This window comes from Megalopta genalis, chromosome 13, assembly GCF_051020955.1.
Source record: "Megalopta genalis isolate 19385.01 chromosome 13, iyMegGena1_principal, whole genome shotgun sequence".
NCBI classification, from domain to species: Eukaryota; Metazoa; Arthropoda; class Insecta; order Hymenoptera; family Halictidae; genus Megalopta; species Megalopta genalis.
Genome location: NC_135025.1, coordinates 12,323,315 through 12,344,626, shown reverse-complemented (window position 1 = coordinate 12,344,626; position 21,312 = coordinate 12,323,315). Strand labels below are relative to the sequence as shown.

Sequence of the window (21,312 nt, the reverse complement as noted above, 5' to 3'; positions counted from 1 at the left end):
TTGCAGACGATACAAAAATATCCTTAGATTTGTCTAATGTGCTTATAATTTTGTGCTTATAATTTGAGAACAAATATTTAAAATCTATATTGTGCACTAAATCATTTCAGCCCTTCTCTAGCTATTCAATTTTAATAATAATAATTATTATTATTTGTATATATGTACGGAACAATCTTTTGAAACACATGCAACATAAAAGCAATCGCACGAATACAATTATAAAATTATATAATTAGAAAAATATAGGGGAAACAAGAATGATGATAATACGATTTTCTGCATTTATGGCAAAAACGAGTGACAGTTTAAAACAGTGTGCAAATTAAAATAATTGAAGATTCTCGATGCATTGTTTTCAACTCGTCAAAATTATTAAAGGAAGAATTAAATATATATCTGACATCTGTGTCCTACAATAAATGCAACAAATTTTTATTTTGCACTTTAAGATTATTAAAGGAAAAATTAAATGTATATCTGGCACCTGTGTCTTACAATAAATGCAATAAATTTTTATTTTGCACTTTAAGATTATTAAAGGAAGAATTAAATGTATATCTGGCACCTGTGTCTTACAATAAATGCAATAAATTTTTAATGATAAATAAGTACGAAGAAAGAAAGAGATTATTATAAATGCAATTAAATAAAACACAGAACAAAGATCATAGGAATAGTTGAAATAAGGACAAACGTAAGGAAATATGGAAGAATAGACAATTTTATACGAAATGTCCCTCGTTTCGCCCTTTTCTTTGTCTCTACAAACATTCACAAATTTTTTTGGAAACGTCAGAATATAAAAGAACATACAGTAAAGAGGAGACACGATTGTTCGAGCCTCGCGACTCGTTTTTATAGACGCCGACTATCTACAACTATAAAAACGAGTGGCGCGGCTCTTCCAAAATTGTCAATTTTTCATTAAAAGTCGAGGGACAGTTCAGGAGAATTTACTGCACTTACTGTATTTTTCAAAGCAAATGCAATTCGACTTTCCCGAACTTACTCGAGCAAGGGAGGCCCGAGGAACTTTAATCCGCGATAAAACCAGCAAATCGTCGACCGATTAAAAGATTCATCGGCCGCAGTTCGGGATAGAGGCCCTCCTTGTCGCCGTAAAAATATCATGGTTTCGGGCTTCTGAAAGATTCGCGAGCGGGGAACGCGGCCTGGAATCCGGGAGACCGTTCCGAATGAATATTTCAGTCGTCGACGAATGAACACGGATCCGTTGGAAATCAGATCGCGAGGAAACGGGCCAACGTATTGTCCGGATTTCCTCGTAAATTCGGAGTCGATTCTTTCGGCGATCTCCGCGGGTCGGAGGCGTTGCTCGGGCTTCGCGGGAGACGGTGAATCAATTAGACTAAATCGAGATGAAGAGCGCCCGGCGAATCTGTCTACAGCCTGTGAAAAAAATAAATATTTTTCGGTGAAGAAAGGAAAAGGCGCTAGTGAATGGACCGCGGATTTTCTGCGTTTGTAATGAAAATGGTAATAGAATTAAATTGTATTACCAATTAATCCATTTAAAATGGAAGTTTCTAACAATGGAAATATTCAAACAATTTAAGAACATTTGTGCATTTTTTTTTAATACTAACAGATTATTTTTTACTCGTCTCCGTTGCGATTGCCCAAGATAAATTTTATTTTACATCACAGTGAACAGTGAATGTGAGGTATATTAAAGAATACCTTTTTTCGAAAATACTAATTGCTAAACGGTATGCCAGTGTCAAGTGTAACGATCTGAAATTCTGTCTCAATTCTCTTTGTTGCAAAAGTTTAATTTGTCATATTTTTATTATTTTGTACACTAACTTAGAATCAAATACAGTGGATAGGTTCAGTTAGAATTAGGTTTAGTACAGAATTAGGTTAGCACTCTAATGTATCGGTTATTTTTGTGAAAAATATTATAACAGTTATTTTGTGCAAAATATTATATTAGTTATTTCTATGCAAAACATTGTATCAGCTGTTTTTGTCGAAAATATTATAACAGTTATTTTAGTGAAAATCATTATACCACTTTCAAGAGTGAAAATAATCGAGTGAACGAGAGTTACATAATTATTGATGACTATACCGTGTGCTATGATCAGACTGCGAATTTTTAAGCAATATAAAAATTGCCAAATTACTTTCAGGACACAGATGCAGCGTATATATATAAGCATTCCTTTCTTTCTCTCTTCAATTATTTTAAATAGCACAAAATAATGCAATAGCACCTTTAAATTCATCAAAAAGGCTTCTACTTCTATGCATTTAATCTATGGAGATCATCGAAACGCGTTTCTCAAATTACCGTAACAGTCTCAAATAAAAAAAGTCAAACAAGCGAGAGATTTTTTATTTATTTTTGTTCCTGCAAGTAATAGCAAAATTAAAGAAAAATCATTTCAGTCCTCGTCCGGTAGACTATTTCTTCAAACATTTAAAAAAAGACTCGAGACATTCGATACAATCTTTGAGAAAGTTACACCGTTTTAAGCGGGACGCGCTGTACTTATGCGACTCACTGTACTTGTTTCAAATTTATCAAAAGCTTCTACTTCTATGCATTTGATCTATGGAGATCATCAAAACGCGTTTCTCAAATTACCGTAACAGTCTCAAATAAAAAAAGTCAAACAAGCGAGAGATTTTTAATTTATTTTTGTTCCTGCAAGTAATAGCAAAATTAAAGGAAAATCATTTCAGTCCTCGTCCGGTAAACTATTTCTTCAAACATTTAAAAAAAGACTCGAGACATTCGATACAATCTTTGAGAAAGTTACACCGTTTTAAGCAGGACGCGCTGTACTTATGCGACTCACTGTACTCGTTTCGTACCGAAAGCGCGGCAGCGGAGGTTTAATGGATATACGGCGCGAAGAAAATCAGGGATTTTCGGGAAGCTTCATTTAACACTCTGTATAATGTACGGTCGTAAACTCGCGAGCCGGCTCGAGCATGAATCTCGAAAAAATGTCGTGCCGGGGCTGGTCCCCGGGGATGCGGCTCGTAAAAATCGTCGATACAACGACGGTTAGTGGCGGTCGTTAGTTTTAATACTGCGACGGTCGTTCGAACGGTAAACGGCACGCTGTTGCAACAATGACAGTAATGATAATTCTGTTTAACGGTGGCGCCGCGATGCGAAAAATGGCCCGTGTTCTATCGAGCACGGGCTTGGTAACGAGTGCGGGAGAGAATGGGGCAAGCAGAATGTTGAAAAATACGGACAATGGTGTACGCTGATTATAGATTCTTTTATGAACCTTCAATCGAAAGTGATCGAGCTTTGAATCGCGGGTAGATTGCGGAACTCTGCATGCGGTCCAAATAAATAGATCATAAATAATCGTATGAAACGGCAGAGAAATCGATCGATGTTGTTAGCACACTTTGGCGGAGTATTATTTTCGTAATTAAGCTTACGTAGTGGTTTATCGAGATATTGTCTTTCGAAATGATAATTGTTAATTCTTCGTATTAGAAGTGATTTCAATCGATGTATTTCTTTTCGAGCCTATTCAATTTGTTTTTAATTTGTTCTCACTTCCAATATAATGTCTTTTAAAATGATAATTACTAATCCTTCTTATTATTATAATATATCATATATTATATACATTATTAAATATTTATTATAATAATAATAAGAAGGATTAGTAACTATCATTTTAAAATATATATATATAAAGCCGCAGATTGCATCTTCGCAAAGAAAAAAGTTACTTCAAATGACCTCAGGTACCCCTCAGTTTCGGCTATTAAAATAATTGTGGAACACCCTGTATATATTTATATAATATTATATAGCAACAGTGATATTTTTAAGAAAAATGCTGTTCACCTTTACTTTAGAACGTCTGAAGAATATTTACTAATTTAATCATTCGTTGAACTGAGTTCGGACAAGGAGTTATTTAAATTAAAATATTTACGTACTTTGTTATTCTTCACTGTACACCTTGCTTAAAAATTTCACATTTCGACCTTGATATAACCATATCAATGTTATATGAATTAAAATATCATTTACGTACTTTGTTAATGTTCACTGTACACCTTGCTTAGAAAATTAAACATCTTGCACTAGAAAATTAAAACGGCCGTCACGCTTAAATTACTTACTATTTCGGGTCCGAAAAATTAGTAAATATTCTTCAGACGTTCTAAAGTAAAGGTGAACAGCGTTTTTCTTAAAAATATCACTGTTACGTAGTAAAAAAAAATTCGGAAAGTTCTTGCTTCGTGATTTGTTCGATACTTCGAACGCGGCTCGAGTCCGTCCCTACCATCTGTCAAAGCCTCGTGTTGCGGGCTCTCGAACTTCGCGCCGTCACCTCTCATTGGTCAGTGTTTTCCGTTAATAACTCGTAAACAAAGCCGCAGATCGCATTTTCGCAAAGGAAAAAGTTACTTCAAATGACCTCAGCTACCCCTCATTTTCGGCTGTTAAAGTAATTGTGGAACACCCTGTATATATTTATAATATATATATATATAATAAATTCCATTTTATTTTTGCGACTTTCGACATATCGTCGTTCGAAGCGTTAATTACCAATTATAGATATTAGTAGTCTTTTAATCCGCATTATTTCTTTTTATTATTTTTTTTTAATTCGCTCTCACTTTCGAGACATTGTCGCTCAAAGTGACAATTACTAATCCATTCTCATTAATAGCATCTTAAACCGCATTAATATAAAACAGTAAACGCAGAGAAAACATTCAACGATGCTGTTCGATTACTTTCAAATTATTCGAAATCGTGAGAATTATGTTCGGTTATGGATACGAATGGCTCAGCATTAATGGACAATGGGGGCTTTATTCGGTCGAGAACTTTCTAAGCGCACTGTACATCGCAGTTCGAATCGGTTTACCCGGGAGTAGAACCGTGTTTTCTGTTTTTCCTGGCAACCCGAAGCTTCTACGGCCGACGAAGCCGGAGGTAGAAAGATTTCCAGAAAATTTGATGCCTGACGAGGCACCAAGCTTCGACGTGGATATCGTTCATGCGCCGAACCCACGTTAAATGAACCGCGAATCACCCGAGTAGAACGGATCCATTTTAATATCAACGCGAGAAATTTATACTCGCGATTTCATCGCTGAGAGACCGGAATCCTTCTTGTTAATAGGATGACGTATGTTAAAAGACGCGCAACTCTGTGCTTCGCGTTTTTAATGCCGTTTCTTTTTTATTTTAACCCTCCTTTGTCACACTTCCTACGCTAAGCACACGCGTCACATAATATTCGAGCGACTGTCACGCAAAAATTAGAAAATGCTATTGAGACCAAAAAAATTTGAGGATATAACTTGAACATTTCAGAACATCGTTTACTATATTAAAACTCGATATCTCTCACTTCCAATTATGTATATTGGGTTAATTAGTAATCTCACCTTTTTGCGAAAAGTGACAGCGAGGGGTTAATAGAAAAATATATAGTAAGTATAATAATGTAGTATAATAATAAAATGTAATAATAAGAAAAATAATAATAAGTATAACGATAATATTGCATAATAAATATAATATAATAATATTATGTAATAAAAATAATATAATAGTATAATATAAGAATATTATATAATAAATATAATATAACAGTATAATATAAAAAGTACAGTAGTAAAATATTTCTTCTTTGAACATTTTCTGCACGTAATATTAGAAAGTATTTTCTATATTTTTACTGAGTCAGAAATTCAGGCTTGGGTCCATTTTGACCCACATCATCCATCTTTTTCTATATTTAAGTTTCTCTCTTTAGGTTTACATTACATTACACTATCTACATCATTATTACATTCTCTCACTGCAACAAAGAGTTTATAAATAAACTGATTATTATTACCATTATTATTATTATTATTATTATTACTTAAATTTTAATTTTCCAACAGCCGGCACAAACGATCACCTATCTACATTAACTTCAATAAAAAGTATCAATGCTGATTTCTACGAAGCGGATAAATAAAAAGATATCGAACGAATTAATTTAACCCTTATACATGGTGACCCAAAATTCGGAGTAACGTTCCGCAGGTAAATTCTTCTTCGTTAACATGTAACTTCTTCTCGTTGCTGGTGCTTGAGAGACTCGACGTTCAATATTTACTGTTACATTCGATGCCGGAACGCTGTGATTTTTGATTCGCAAAGTTTGAACGGACCAGCCCCGTATATCACGGCGCGGGATCTTGTTCCGGCGCATTTGTGTAGTCAGCTGTTAAACTCGGGTTACCGCGATAGCGTTCGATTAACGCTCGACACGGGGGTCAGGGCCCCTAATATCCCTTGGATCGAGCTTAATGTCGCGGAAGAACCAAGAAGAATCGAAATCCGTCCCGAGATACGCTGGGATAACCCGGTTTCGTGAATTATTTTCTGGTTTGTCGGCGGCGCCCTCGCGCGACTTACATTCGTTCTTATCGAAAACCGCGAAGATGGAATGCCTTCGGAAAATTTATGCCGCGCCGTTTCGCGGCGTCCCGGCCGCGAGGAGCACGAATCGCAGCCAAAAACCGCCCTCTATTCGATCCCGACCTTAACAGACAGTACTCTAGTCCTCTCCGCGTCTCTTACTATCACCTTGGAACAGCGCTGTAATAAAGTTTCACTCTAACGAAACCTTCGTTCCAAGTGCTCGGACCCTTTCAGCGTTGACTGAAATGGAAACGTATGCTAAAAGCGATGTATCTACTTTTTACACCATTTTTACGACTTCATACAGGGTGTCGTGTAACCAGTGCCGGCGAAAAATAGATTTTTGAAACGGTAAATAGACTGTAAACATTTTTATCTTCTCATGCAGTGAAGAATTTGGCAAGTAAAATATTTTTAAAATAGTAGTTACAAATGGAAATGATATTTTAAATACAATTAACTACAGTAACTAAATACAGTTCCATACGTAACTACGTTTTTTTTAAAAAAAAAAGGTTATTTGCCAAATTCCATGTCACATGAGAATATTAAAAATATGTACAGTTCAATTATTATTTCAAAAATTTGTTTTTCACCAGCCCTGCATGTAAAGGGCTGATTCTACGTCAAAAAGTAACTCGAAAACACAGAATAAAATTTTTTTCCATTGTTGGCAGTGTTTTCGGAAAGATCGACGTCACTCTTCTCTCTTATTTAATTTTCGATAAAATTTATTACCGGAAATATTGTTGAAAATTATGGCCATGATAATTTTTTCTTTTAACTGTTCAATATTGAGTGCTTCGTTGATATACAGGGTAGACTTAATTGATGGCTCTATTTATTATCATTTTCTACTATTATTTTTTACTTGTTATTAATTTTGACTCATTACTATTTATTTATTTAAACGAAAGAAATGTTGACGTCAGGAACAGATTTCTTCAAAATAGGCTTGGAAGCCAATTTGTTGAAGAATTGTTAAAATGAGAATGGTGCCGCGACATCTGCCGGTGAATGCAGGAATGAGTGCTGTTATATTCTTTGCGTAATGTCATATCCTTTGTTATTATATTAGGACTACGGGAAAGTTCTGTCCGATAGTGTCACTTCAAGTTTCAATCCATATGCACATGTTGATTTGAGACATATATGACCGTCTCTCTTTATCATTGCATTTACATACATGTACTCTCCTAAATAAACTGAAACAAAGATGTCTCATGTCATTATTAAGTGAGACGCGATCGTGAAAACATGGCCACCGATGATAATGCCAGACCACATGCTGCTTTGGCGACTCGTCAGAAAATCGCAGAGCTAGGCTGGGAAATTCTGTCGCATCCACCATACTCCCCAGACCTAGCACCCTCCGATTATCACTTGTTTCTCTTTTTGCAAAACTTTTTACAGGAAAAAAATTCAAAACTGAAGCTGATGTCAACCAAGCACTAGTTGAGTTCTTCGCCTCTAAACATAAATCATTCTTTAAAAAGGCATTTACAAGTTGCTATCACGCTGGCAAGAAGTCATAAGTAACGATGGAAAGTGTATTCTACAATAAATATTACTAAATGTATGAAAATTGTGTTATATTTCAATTCAAAAACGGACAGAACTTTCCGGTCGACCCTAATATTTGCGTATTCTTTGAGTTTGTTCTTCAGTGCGACGCACATGTTTTGATCGTGCAATCGTTTTCATTCATTCGTTTCCAATTATCGAAGTTTTCTATACCAAAGTTCATCTTCTCCGTTTACATTAATCGTACGTTAAACATTTTAACATTATTTTTAGAATCTTTACAAACGTCTTTCTCAATCCTTATAATCTCATCAAGAACGAAAATAACAGCAGTAAACGTAAACCATGAAAGGTTCCATTGATAACGAGTCGCTCGCAACGAGTAGCCACTCGAAACAAGGAAAGCCTAAATCAATTGCCGGGCAGCGTGATTCATCGTCAAAAGCCGGCATTTTCTTGCGCTGATGAGGCCGAGAGCCCTCGTGAACCCGAAGAGGCTGCTCGGTGGTGGTTTCTGAAGTAGCACAGAGTGTTAATAGTGTCATAACCGTGACGGAGGGTAATCGATCCGGGGCTTTCAAGCGATACCGTCTGCTCGGCGGTTCGGTAACGCGCCTCGGTCCCGTTTGGAAACCCATCAGGGAAGGTCCTCGCGTTCCTCAAAGGGCAAAGGAAGGAAGCCACCCCCCTCCTTTGACCAGGCGCCGGGATTCGGTGGAAGGTTCTGATGGACTCCGGGAGGCAATTTACCTCGTCGTAAAGTCGCGCCTTACCTTCTCGAGAAGCGATTCAGCAGTTTGCCAAGGCTGCGGAAGTAACGTGGCGCTGTAACGTAGACGTAGACCAGCTGGTCCTCGTGCCCGTAAGAAGATCGATCCCGGTTGCGGCTGTGATTGTAGAGATCGGCAGTGGCAGCGCCTAGAGTGGCGTTCAGCAGCGTCCCCCACCTTATCTAACCCAGGAACGAAGCAAATCATTTTCCACTCTGTTCGTCGCGCCGCGCCGACAGCGTATAGGGCCGTCTCTGTATAGTAGAGAGTCCGCGAGAACTTAGACCAACTTGGAGGAGCCAATTACCGTGCCCTGTGAGCAGCAGCGTTCGAGAGTTCTAGCGCTTCTGAATATAACTTATTTACAGAGGGTGTCTCAAAATTATAGTACTTCCGGGAAATGAGAGGTTCCTGAGGTTATTTCAAGTAACTTTTTCCTTAGCGAAATTGCAATCCGCGGCTTCGTTTACGAGTTATTAACGATAAACAGTGACCAATGAGAGGCGAGCTTGGTTGGCGCGCGGCGACCGAGCCAACGAGCGCACGGAGCTCGGTTCCGCTCATTGGCGCGGTCGCCTAGCGCCGAGCGAACTCGCCTCTCATTGGTCAGTGTTTTATATGAATAATTCGTTAACGATGCTTCGGAGAAAATTTTTGTAAAGGAAAAAGTTGCTTGAAATCACATCAGGAATCGCTCATTTCTCGGAAATACCATAATTTTGGGACATCCTATTTATGAACGCAACTTATATACTTCTTAAGGACCTAATGATAAACTTTCATCGACATAAATTTTTCCATGATGTAAGTACCAAGTCTCCTTTATAATTTCGTGAATTCAGTATCAAAAGATTGAAATAATTGTTGGTATTTTAAGAACTTCTAAGAGCACAAATAAATAATTGATTGACTTTAAATGAAAGAATTTGATATGTCTCGTCCGATAAGGATAAAGTTAATTATGTTTTTAAACAAACAAAAGGCGCCGTAATTAACTACCCCACGGTAACTGGCTCAACTACCTTGTAGCGGAAAGTTGCCCAATTCGTACTGTAATTAACCGTTATAGTTGTTATTTTTGGTCTAGATATTTTTCCTCCGTTAGTTCAGTGAACATAATTTTCAAGACAGATTTATAATAAACAATCTGAAGATCATAATATAGCAGGTCGTTGAATTCATTTTCTCATCAGCAATAACCCTATAATGTCAAAAATATAGGGTGTCATTTAAAGCAGTCAAGGTGACCTTTACTTTTAGTAGAAAAACAATAATTTTCGAAATTTGTTCTTTTTCAATATGTATCCGACTAAATACTAATTATCTTTCATCGAAACATTGTTTTGTTAAACTGTCGAAAGTACTTGAAAAATCCTAGCTATAGTTATGTACCACACCCTGTATAAGTTACTATAAATGGAATTTAGTTGACAAATATTTAACATTAAATTATGAAGAAACGATAAATAGAACCCCGCTCGATGAATAGAACAGAATGCGATCATAAAAAATTTGATCTTGAAAAATATGTTCAAGATTACTTTTACGAAAAGTTTTTTTGATAGATCTTCATCGAACTAAATATGTAGAATATGTCTACGACAGTCATAACATAACCTTTTTTTACACTCTATAAAATAGTATTTATGAAAATAATTCCACACATTTTTCAGACATTTCTAATGTAATCGAACTCCTTCAAAAACGTTTCGCAACGTATTTGACAAACATGGTTGCCCACAACGAGTTCAGACTGACCTAAACGCAGTCAAGTCGACGAAAGAATGAAAGATGCGATTTGATACGAAACAAAAAAGTGTCTATGCGATATACTCGGTGTGCATATCTGTGACTGAAACAAGCTAGAATCTCATATTAGGAGTGGTCCTCGCATTAGGCAGCTTTGCTCTACATGTTTGGTTTATGGTCCTTTCTCGGCTCGGACGATAATCACGGCTCGCATTAACGTCTACTCACATAACCGAAGCTCTCCTGGAGATAGGACATGTTGAAAGGGACGTACACTCTCTGATCGACGTCCACCCAGTTGTAAAGGTCCTTGTGCTTCGGGTAGATCTGTCACACCGAAGCGGAAACGTTATTGAATGCCTGTGTAACAAGAGAGGGCCGACCGTGTCAGTCAACCCTCGAATTTAGGGGACGTGGGTAACGGATGGCTGGTCTACGAAAAAATCAATTTGCGAAGGGATCCTTCAGCGGCCACGCGTTTCCGGGCAGGTTCAGTTGCGTTAAGTGTTTTTTTGTTGCAATTTTTGAAATTTGTTTATCAGTTTCAGGTGCTAAATTGTTTAGCACTGGAATTGTCAGAGAAAATGTCAATAAATTGATAATAACTGTGAACCAAGAACATGGTGCTTCTGAATATTTTTAGTCGTTTCTTTTGTAACTAGCAATTTTTTGAAAGTTATTTAAAAGAATAATTACAAATTGTTGGGGTTATATTATTTTGGACTTAATATATTATATATTATATTATTATTATATATTATATTAATATATTCTATTCTATTATTATATTATATATTATATTAATATATTCTATATTATATTATAATATTATTATATATTATATTAATATATTATATTATATTATTTAGGGCTTAAATAAATTCATTTCTGTTGTTCATAGTTCAATGACAATGACCTAGCTCCATTTTCTGGGATACTTCAAGAGCAAAGTGGTTCTAGACATTTTTAATTGTTTTCTTCATAACTGGGCTTTTGGCCGACCTTTTGGAATTTATTCGAAAGGAGAATCATTAGAGAGAAATTGTAGGACATTACGAGTTAAATTATTCAGCACTGAAAGTTTACTAAAGATTGACTCTTTTTGTTGTTCATGTATTATCAATAATAAGATAGATCCATTTTTTAAGAGACTCCGAAGACAAAGACAATACTACACATTTCCTGTCTTTCTTTTTACAAGTGAGCTTTTCGTTGACTTTTCAGAATTTATTCCAAACAAAAATTGTTAGAGAAAAATTCTATGTTCGGGGAGAAATTATTTAGCACTAGGATCATCAGAGAAAATTTTAATAAATGAATTCACTATGTTGTACGTGTATTATGAATAATAAGCTAGATCCATTTTCTAGGATAGCTAGGCTTTTTGTTAAAAAGCAATTACTGTATAGAAATTGTAGAACATCATAATTATTTAGCACTACGATTATTAGAAAAAAAAAATCAAATGATATTATTCACTCTGTTGTTCATGTTTTAACAACAATGAGGAATAAAGTAGTTCCATTTTTAGGATCTAGTAATTTTTATAAAACAGTTTAGATATCTCCACTCATAACAGAATTTATAGGATTTCTACACAAAGCAATACCAAACTGTTGTTATTTATGACAAACAGTTGCAATAATCGGCTCCATCCGAGTCATAAAATACTATTGTCTTTTACCAAGCTCGAGTACGAAAGTTCAAGAATATAAAATGATTCAATTATATAACGAAGAATATCTCTACCTTGCTGAGGGACAAGCAGAATTGCAACAACAGGTCGGTCTCCGAGGCTCGATCCTTCGGGTCCATAGTCTTCGGGAGCAGGCCCTCGACGATCTTCTGGATCCTCCGCGATCTATATTGCTCCATCTTGTTCTGAAAGCAATAAACAGGTTCGTTGGCTCGTCGGTTGGTTCGATTAAATGCCTCCCGGCAGATAATGGAAATCGGTGATAGAATTTATCGAGCAAAACAGAGAAGCTGGAATAAAAACACGCTTCTCTTCCCACCCGTGAAGAATTTCTGGCGAGCTGCCAGCCGATCAACGGCGGGGAAGAATGCTTCTGAAAAAGTTGATTGATCGCTGAATCCAATCATCGATGCCAGAAACTGTGTATTACGGAATCGAGTTCGAAATCGTTAGTTAAATTGCATTTATCTGGGCATGAAATCATTTTCTATCGATACTCAATCGATATTTCATCGATCTCCGCTATGTATGCAGTCTCGAGCGACGATAAATTATTTTATGAATTAACTTTATTCGTCGGGACAATCGTCATTGCACAATATTTTTCCTATTTTAATAATACAGAAAATTGAAAGAGACTCAAGTGTAAGTCAAGTCAAAGAGACTTTGCAAGTGTACTCAAATTGTAATTGTACTCAAATTGTAATTGCACTCAAATTGTAATTGCACTCAAATTGTAATTATACCCAAATTGTAATTATACCCAAATTTTGCAATTGTAGTAAAGTTCTAATTGTAGTAAAATTCTAATTATAGCAAAATTGTAATTGCACCCAAATTGTAATTGTACTCAAATTGTAATTGCACTCAAGTTGTAATTGTACTCAAATTTTGTAATTGTACTCAAATTGTAATTGTATTCAAATTGTAATTGTACTCAAATTGTAATTGTACTCAAATTGTAATTGTACTCAAGTTGTAATTGTACTCAAATTGCAATTGTAGTAAAATTCTAATTGTAGTAAAATTGTAGTTGCACTCAAATTGTAATTGTACTGAAATTGTAAAGACGAATTACATTGTAATTTGATCGAATGAAGATCTGAATTCCGAATTACATTGTAATTTGATCGATCGAAGATTTGAATTCCGAATTACATTGTAATTTAATTGAACGAAAATCTAAATTATAAATTTACACAGTGATCGAATTATAATGTAATCGAATTACTTTGAAATTATAATTCACTGGGTACAGTAAATTCTCTCCAATTGTCCCTCAACTTCTAAACAGAACTGGACAATTTGGGATGGGTAGACACGATTATTCGAGTCTCGCATCTAGTTTTTACAGTCGTTCACAATTCGTAATTATAAAAACGAACCGCAAGGCTCGAATAATCAAATCTCTTCTTCCCAAATTGTCCATTTTTTGTGGACAATCTGAGCGTCAATTAGGGAGACTGTACTACTTCAATTGTAATTCTACGCGACTCTGCTTACGTGCAATAATAAAAGATCCAGTATAAAAGTTCCAATTGAACGACAATGGAATCGGACCAAAAATCAAAGGTGTCACGAACTATATAATCAAGTAATTTTAAGACAGATCTACGAGAAACATCCATTCTACTCCCAAAGGTAGTCGCGCGAAGCGCCGGGAACGACAACTGCCTGGAAAACCAGCGGAATTGATTTAGCCCCTCAGCGATAAGGCAACTATCTCCGGCCATTCGCGACGGAGGACGCGCCGAAGACCTATCATCGGCATACTTTCCGGCGTAACTTTTCTGCTCGAGGAGGGATGCTCGCCGCCGGGAATTTGCGGATGAACTACTCGAGACCCTGCCCCGTATGACTGCGGAGCGTGCTTTTTTCCCCGCTTCTCTCCTCGAGCGGAAGTTTCGTCCCGTGCGCCCTGGAGAACGGAAACAGAACTCGGTGAAATACAGCCTCGCGATGCCAACCCTTTCTTTTCCTCTCGCTGTTATTGTTTATTATTGTTCACATGAAAATGTAGCCTGTTGAATAACGATAGGTCGCATTGAACTTTCAGTTCTCTGTGCTCGTCTCTTTATTTCTCTTTTCTTTTATTTTTATGTTTCTCGTGTTTCTTTATAATTCTTTATAATTCTTTCCCTGTTTTCACTGTTGAGGTTCATTGGAAGAACAATATCAGACGAAACTGAATTGTGTGAATTATTTTAAGCGTCCCTTTATTTTTGCTTCTAATGTTTCTTTATTATTTAATGCGCTTTTCTTCCTCTCTCTCTCTCTCTCTCTCTCTCTCTTTCTCTCTCTCTCTCTCTCTCACCCTCTGTCTGCTATAAATGTCCATTTAAAGACGCAGCTTGTTAAACAATGACCAGCAAAACCGAATTGAAAGAATTGCTTTTAGTATCGCTTTATTTTTGTTTCTAATGTTACTGTTTAATTCACTGTTCGGTTAAGAACGTAGCCTGTTAAACAACGACAGGCAAAACTAAATCGTGGGAACTGTTTTTAGTGTACCTTTAGTTTCGTTTCTCATTTTTCTTCATAATTTATTGTTTTCTTTTTTCCTATTTCCACTGTTGATGGCTATTTAGAAACGTAGCCTGTTGAACAATAACGAAAACAAAATTTAATTCTATGAATTATTTTAAGTGTCCCACATTATTTTTCTTTCGAAATTTTCTTCCTTTTTGAATGTTCTTCTTTGTACCAAGAAAAATAATCGTTCATTTATGCAAGACTATAATCAATACAAGATGTGACAATTTTTTTGATATTGTATTTATATCGTACTACCAAACGGAAACTGTTATGATAAATTATTACAATGAAATCATGTTATAGTAACTGTTTTTGTAACTTCTTCCTTTTTTAACATTCTTTCTTGCGTCAAGAAAAATATATTTTATGCAAGAATTTATTTATGCTACCACGCTGTTTAATTTTGAAACGAGCGTTCCATTAAAAATATGAATTTCCAACCACTCTTTTTTGGGCCGGGAAAAATGTCTTTCATATCACACTGTTCAATTACAACAACGGTATTTTAAATAAAATATGTCAACATGAGAAACATAGAGAGATCACGAGAAATGTGAACACGAGATAAATATTAAATTATAGTATAATATTAGAAAATGAAACTTGATACTGATTTATCATCACTATAAGGTAAATTCTCCCTAGAATGCCAAATTTCGGGTTGCTGTGAATTTCTCTGTGCTAGTCCTAAGTCTATGCGATTTATTGCTAAGTCGTGTCGATACTAAGGTTCGACGGAGTCGGTCAAACGTGTGATGCGGCACGTGAACGGAATTCTTTGACTCGAATTCCCGAAAGACAACACAAAATGTTTTGTCAATCTGTTTCGTTGTGAGTCAGATAAGTAAAACCGCGGAGCTACAAGGTACATGACCAATTGCAACGACTGTTGTGGTCAAGTTCTCCGTCGAATCGAGGCATGTGGCCTTCGAATTGCCTTCAAATCGTGGCATGTGACCTCCAAATTGCTTTCGAATCGAGGCATGTGGCCTCCGATTTGCCTTCAAATCGTGGCATGTAACCTCCGAATTGCTTTCGAATCGAGGCATGTGGCCTCCGATTTGCCTTCGAATAGATTCATGTGGCCTCTGAATTGCCTTCAAATAGTGGCATGTAACCTCGGAATTGCCTTCGAATCGATTCATGTGGCCTCCAAATTGCCTTCAAATAGTGGCATGTAACCTCCGAATTGCCTTCGAATCGAGGCATGTGGCCTCCGAATTGCCTTCGAATCGATTCATGTGGCCTTCGAATTTCCTTTGAAATGCCATCGAATCGTGACAAAAAATTATAAATAAAGGTCATTACAAATTAATATTACATAAATAAACATAATATTATACATAATATTATTATAAATTAAGTTATAGTTTATTATGTATTCATATTAATGTACACCGGCACCCTGACCACTGCCTTTTTTATCGACTGCCTCGAGTTTTATTCTCTCTCTCTCTTTCTCTCTCTCTCTCTCTCTCTCTCTCTCTCTCTCTCTCTCACGAGGTATCGGCAACTATAAAAACGAGCCGCGGGACTCGAAGAATCGTGTCCGAGTGTCCGCCGATTACCGTTTTCAGTTCCGAGCTCCGGGCCTTCTAGGGAGAATTTATTAACCATTCATTATTTTCGTTTTCTATACTGCTTCTCTTTCTCGAACCAGGAAAAATGTCTGCCACGCAACAATTCATTCATGCTGCGACGAAATTCAATTTCAACAAGGATGTCACTCAAAATATATCTTTTTTACCATTCCCGCTTGAGCCGGGAAAAATGTCGATCATACAAGAATTTATCTACGGTGTCGCGCAAGAATTTTATTCAAAATATATCTTTTTGATGATGCCTTTCCGGGGCCATGAAAAATGTCTCCCGTTGAAAAATTCGCCAGCATCGGGAAAGCATCGGCGCCACGGAGCAAAGACGCCGCCGTCTGGACAGCGTCGATCTGAAGACTCTACGGGTGTCGATGAAGCGCGGGAACGTTCCGAGCATTGTTTCAATTTCCTGTTTCTTGGCGAGGCGCGGCGGCGGAGTCAATCAAGCTCGATGGAACGTGGAAACTCGGGGAATTGGGTCGCGATATTTTCGCGGAACCGGCAAGCGGGCAGAAGGACGATTGAACGTCGTCGAAACGACGAAGGTCGGAGGTTGGCGATGGAGGACTTCGGGCGAACACAGGGGGGGGGGGTCGTGGGTGGCTGGCTCGTACGCGATGACACGCCGGCGGAAGAGGAAATGGAGTCCGCCGCTTTGTGCTACGCTAACGACTTCGATAACGATGCCCATCGACTCTGGGTGCTCCTTTTAATTTGTCGAACCGTTAATAATGCCCATCGATGCCGGCCGCAGAAGATGGGAACCGCGGACTCGACCGCCACAGAGTCTCCTGTCATGTCGGAGACAACGGCGCTTCTTCTTGAAACGTTGCTTCGTTTCGACGTTGGTTATCACTGAACCGCGGATCATTATGCAAAACAAAGATTGCTTGCCTCGATTGCAAGACGTACACTCCCGCCCAATGACTTTTGCCCAGATATCGTGAAAATTTTATAAAATCCAAAATTTTGTAACTCGCGTTCAAAATATCGTACAGAAATCTACAGAGCGTCATTTTCAAGGGTTTTTGATCATCTTTCGTGTGGCTTTTATTACGATATCTGTTAATTATTTCCTTTATAATTTAATCGAAGCTGAAACGACAAAAAAATTCATTTTGAACAGGTCCTTCTCAATCCCGCTTCATTTCTCGAAAAAGGTTTTTTTGAATAAATCTTACAATATGATTTGAAAGAGGTACTTTCAAGAGCTTCATTTTAATCACCGGAATATTATTCTACGATTAGTTTTAACAAAATTATGGCGATTTTAGTGGGAAATTTCACTTTTCACGAAAACAGTCATAGCTCGAAAACTTTGACTGATAGGGAAAAATGACATATAAGAAAAAGTTAATATATTAAATATATTATTATTATATTTACTATTATATTATATATTATTATAGTTATATTTTATATATTACATATTATAATATTACATTATATATATATATATATATATATATATATATATATATATATATATATATTATATTTAATATATTCTTATTATATATTGGATATTAAATATTTAATGAGGTTCCTTTTTCTAGATTTTCCAAAGAATCTTCTTTCAAAAGATTTTCATTGTCCAATTGTTCAATTTTAATAAAGGTGTTATTCGAATCTTTTCGAGCAGTCTTTCTGGGGGTAGGAAAGATGCCTTTTGTAAAGGAATCTTCTTGATCGTGCCTTCTTGAGCCAAGAAAAATCCGTCAACTGTTTGTCGAAGTGTTCAAAGTTGAACGAAGGGTTTTTTTCCCGAGAAATATTATTATTTATATATAAAATATTATATATAACATTATATATTAAATATTATTATTATATATAATGTTATTATTATTGTCTTTGGTAATGCAGTTTCACTTTCTAACCTAGACTCTAGCTGCTAGAGGAAAATTACGAAAGATTATTGCGAACTTAAAAGATTACAAAGTAAGTTCAACTATTGACTATGAAAATATACAATAAATATTCATCTCGTCTGAAAAAAATGCATACCAATATTTTAACCCAATCCGCTTCAGAATTTCAAATTGCCAATCCCGACAGGATCAATTTTTATTCAAATGAACGCGTGTATCGGAGCAAAATAAAAAATAACGATATGAGATGCGGTGCAACGAGAGAGAAGAGAGAACGGAACGAGAGATAATTGTCTAAAACTAGAGTTCCTCCACAGTATAGTTATACGTGCGGTATCACAGAACGATTTCGTCAATGCGGTCCGTTGTTAATAAATATTGCTCGTGTTGCTCTATAATGATATAATATTCAAGAAACGAAGCAATGAATAGACAATGAGAAAATATTTGTACGCTGTTTCGGTAATAACTTGCGAATATCGTAAAAATGCGTGTTCACCCGCATACAGGGTGTTCCACAATTATTTTAACAGCCGAAAATGAGGGGTAGCTGAGGTCATTTGAAGTAACTTTTTCCTTTGCGAAAATGCGATCTGCGGCTTTGTTTACGAGATATTAACGGAAAACACTGACCAATGAGAGGTGACGGCGCGAAGTTCGAGAGCCCGCAGCACGAGGCTTTGACAGATGGTAGGGACGGACTCGAGCCGCGTTCGAAGTATTGAACAAATCACGAAGCGAGAACTTTCCGGATTTTTTTTTACTACGTAACAGTGATATTTTTAAGAAAAACGCTGATCACCTTTACTTTAGAACGTCTGAAGAATATTTACTAATTTTTCGGACCCGAAATAGTAAGTAATTTAAGCGTGACGGCCGTTTTAATTTTCTAGTGTGCCTGACACCTTGTGCGTAACATATGAAATTTTTAAGCAAGGTGTACAGTGAAGATTAACAAAGTACGTAAATGATATTTTAATTTAAATAATTCCGAGTCCGAACACAGTTCAACGAATGATTCGGAAAACTAATTTAATAAATAATAATCGTGTTAAAGGACGTAACGGATATATATCAAGGTTATATCAAGGTTATGTCAAGGTTATTGATAACATTCTTCATATTTCTCTAACAAACATATCCCTTATGTCCTTCAACACGATTATTATTTATTAAATTAGCTCTGCGAATCATTCGTTGATTATATTATTATTATTATTATTATTATTATTATTATTTTCGGCTTAATTTATTTTATTATTATTATTTTCGACTGTTACAATAATTGTGGAACACCCTGTATATAGGGTGACCCATTTAAATCGACACAGTCAAATATCTTCGAAACCGCATATGATACTAAAAAATGTTTCAAAAAAAATAATAAGATTTTTCTTGGTAAACGAGTCGAGAGGTCATACGAAGGTCAATTTTATTTTTTCAAGTGGAATCGAATTTTTTACTTTACTAGTCAATTCAGCTCGTCATTCTCATTATAAAAGTACGGAGGCATTTATTGCGAAAAATCATTGGTTCACAAGATAATTTAATTTCAGTAATGCATTTTTTAATATCATAGACGGTTTCGAAGATTTAAATGGGTCATTCTGTATAAACAAAGTCAATTCAATTCAATTACTTTACAGCCATACGGAAGAGTGGTTGATTAGTTTATTTTCGTTGAGGCGGGTAAGATCTACAATTTTGTGTCTTTTTCCACCGGGTTTAATTGCATACGGAACAGTATAGTATTTGTCAATTTTAATTTAATATTTTTGATATTTCAGATAGCTGGTACAGAATGTCCCCCCGATTTCTTCAATTCGCGATACCGATCGGTGCGATTCGACGGATCGAACGTCTCCTGTTCCACGAGCGTTCTCGTCCGCGATGCTACTTGTCCGTCCCCGCACTCGGCAAATAAATGAAGTCGCGGGTAGAGAGCTCGTCAGCTCGGACCGTCGTCGAAGTGGCTCCCGAATCGTATGGTAACTAAAGCAATATCCGCACCTGGCCTTGTTTTATCAGCGGAAACTGCGACGGCTGCGGAATTGCCGTCGCGGGAGCTGCCGTCCCCGGCCAAGGATCAAGATGGCGGTTTCCGGCCGCCGCGCCGCTCTAAAACGAAGAAGTCTGACCGTGGAAAAATCGGAGATTGTCCTCGAAGAGCTCGATTAGGCCGGCAATATTCCGACGTAGGTATCCTCGACAGTTCTTTCCAACGATTGTTTGAATTCTCCGCGGAGTTTCTTACTGGGGTCGATCGAGAATCGCTATGGCGGCGATGATGTCTTCCGTGCAGGAACAAGGAAATAGATGAGAGCACTTTTAGTTTTTTTAGGGCTCCAGTAGGGGTGACCGGGGCTAGAAGTTTCGAGGGTAAGTTGTTCCGATGGTAATATATTTCAAATAAAAAAGAATTGCGTTATGCATTCAATTGTTTTGAAAGCGTGGATCGATCACGCCACGCCGTCAACCATTTTAGTAGCGCCCGCGACAGCGAATTGTGTAGTTTTAAACAAGATAATAGTCACGTACCAAGTGAGTAAATATTTCGCAGTCACTATTTTTTTGTTTAATTCAATTGTTTAACGTCGATATCGTCTATTGTTCTGTTCTTATAAATCAAATAACATTTAAGATGTTGTAATAGCATTTATTAGGATATTCGAAAATGTAAACAAAATATTTTTATGCATTGCCATACGTGTCAATTGGGGCTAGTTGTTCCCGTGACTCGAGCCACATTGTTATCGTAACAATTTACTCCACCTGAAATGTACGAATGATTCCTGTTGCATATTTTAAAACACAGTCCAGGAAAGAATGGATTTAGAGTATATGATACGCAAGAACTGGCCTCGTACCAAATGTATAAAGAAATGTATAAAGAAAGAAAATAAATAAATTTGTCCGAACTCTGTGATCCTGACGAGTCGTGTGACGATATCAAAATTTTTTTCGTTTAAAAGGTAATTTCTATTATTAGGTTTAAGTAAAGTTGTTCCTAAATTATCATAATATTTGATTATTATTTATAATATAATATAATATATATATAATATATATATAATATAATATAATAATTATTTATAATCAAATATTATGATAATTTAGGAACAAC

General features: G+C 36.4%; 1 protein-coding gene across 2 annotated transcripts in view; it reads right to left on the bottom strand.

The window, feature by feature from the left end:
* Positions 1 to 21,312, bottom strand: part of LOC117224888 (neprilysin-1) — a 323,108-nt gene that overhangs the window by 27,499 nt on the left and 274,297 nt on the right. For both annotated transcript variants that reach the window (XM_033478087.2, XM_033478088.2), the window contains 3 exons: positions 12,241 to 12,372; positions 10,720 to 10,818; positions 8,746 to 8,924 (listed from right to left, as the gene is read on the bottom strand). In XM_033478087.2, coding sequence (XP_033333978.1) covers positions 8,746 to 8,924; positions 10,720 to 10,818; positions 12,241 to 12,372 — 410 coding nt within the window. The remainder of the gene's footprint in view (positions 1 to 8,745; positions 8,925 to 10,719; positions 10,819 to 12,240; positions 12,373 to 21,312) is intronic.